This window comes from Acyrthosiphon pisum, unplaced genomic scaffold (assembly GCF_005508785.2).
Source record: "Acyrthosiphon pisum isolate AL4f unplaced genomic scaffold, pea_aphid_22Mar2018_4r6ur Scaffold_20522;HRSCAF=21286, whole genome shotgun sequence".
Taxonomy (NCBI): domain Eukaryota; kingdom Metazoa; phylum Arthropoda; class Insecta; order Hemiptera; family Aphididae; genus Acyrthosiphon; species Acyrthosiphon pisum.
The window spans coordinates 1-1,290 of record NW_021769891.1 but is presented as its reverse complement, the minus strand read 5'-3'; the positions used below and the strand labels follow the sequence as shown (position 1 = coordinate 1,290).

General features: G+C 28.6%; 1 protein-coding gene across 1 annotated transcript in view; it reads right to left on the bottom strand.

Moving 5' to 3' along the window:
• Positions 1 to 149, bottom strand: part of LOC107882273 — a 1,823-nt gene extending 1,674 nt beyond the window's left edge. The window contains exon 1 of the mRNA XM_016800404.1: positions 19 to 149. Coding sequence (XP_016655893.1) covers positions 19 to 149 — 131 coding nt within the window. The remainder of the gene's footprint in view (positions 1 to 18) is intronic.
• Between the last annotated feature and the right edge of the window lie 1,141 nt (positions 150 to 1,290).

Below are 1,290 nucleotides of genomic sequence, written 5' to 3'. Positions count from 1 at the left end.
GAATCACTATTACCTGACTGTTCTGATTCTGTGTCATGATTTGAATGCTCAGATTCTGTATCTGTTTCTGAGTTCAGGTCACTGATGTTTGTATCTTCATCTTCTTGCAACCATTCTATTACTTTATTTGTAATTTTATCGTTGTTCATTATTACAGTAAACAATTACAAAGAAAACAATATCATAAAATGATACACGACACTAAAAATAATGATATTAGTTTGAAAATGTTAATTTGAATTTTACACACATACAAAAATCACCGCGTAAACACTCGCGTGTTAGAATATTACTAACAAGTCGGGTGTCGTGATCACTCGCGCGTTAGATTATTACTAACAACTCGGGTGTCGTGATCACTCGCGCGTTAGATTACTACTAACAATTTGCTTACCGTCAACTTTAAACTGAAAACAATTGTCAAATAATGTTATCTTATCTTCCATTATGATATTATTAGTTCTATAGTGATATAGATAAAGCATTGATGGAAGGACAACTATTTATCATTTAAACGATTATTGTTATTCTAAAAATAAGTTGAATGTTAGATTATTTCTAACAGTGCGAGTTATCGCGGGTTAATAAACTAAATATAAAATATTCAAATAGGATATCAAACAAAAGGGAAAATACAAATTAATATTTAATTATTCAAAGCTGAGTTTATGACTTACGTATAAAGTAAAGCAAAGCGTGCAAAGCAATGGAAATAATAAACAACTGGAAATATAATAGTTTATTATTATAACAATATTATAATAACACAGGTAATTATAATTATAAAAACATAGCAGCGTAGGTTTTTATTTAAGCGGGTATCTCCGTTGCTTCATATTTGAAAATGCATCTACAGCTTTATATAAATCTATGCACTTAGCTTCTTCTTTTTCTACATTTAAAACCATTAGATCACTCAGTCTGTTATCTCCCATTGTAGTACGTAAGAAAGTTTTTACATTTTTAAGGGATGAAAAGAATCGTTCATTTGAAGCAGTAGTAATTGGAAGAATCTTTAGTATAGAAATTATTTTTAAAGTTTCAGAAAAGGCTGCTGGAAGTTGTGATAAAGAGGATACAATAGAATCGAAATTTAGTTGAATAATTTTATTACTTTGAAGCAATGATTTGGCAGATGGAAATTCTGTCAACATTTTAGATATATTTATTTCAAAATAATTATAATGGTTTATGAATGAATGAAGATAGGAACACTTTGGATTGAAAAAATCAGGACTTGAGTGATCAAATATTTCAAAAACTCTAAATATTTCTTGGTTCTTTTCAGAA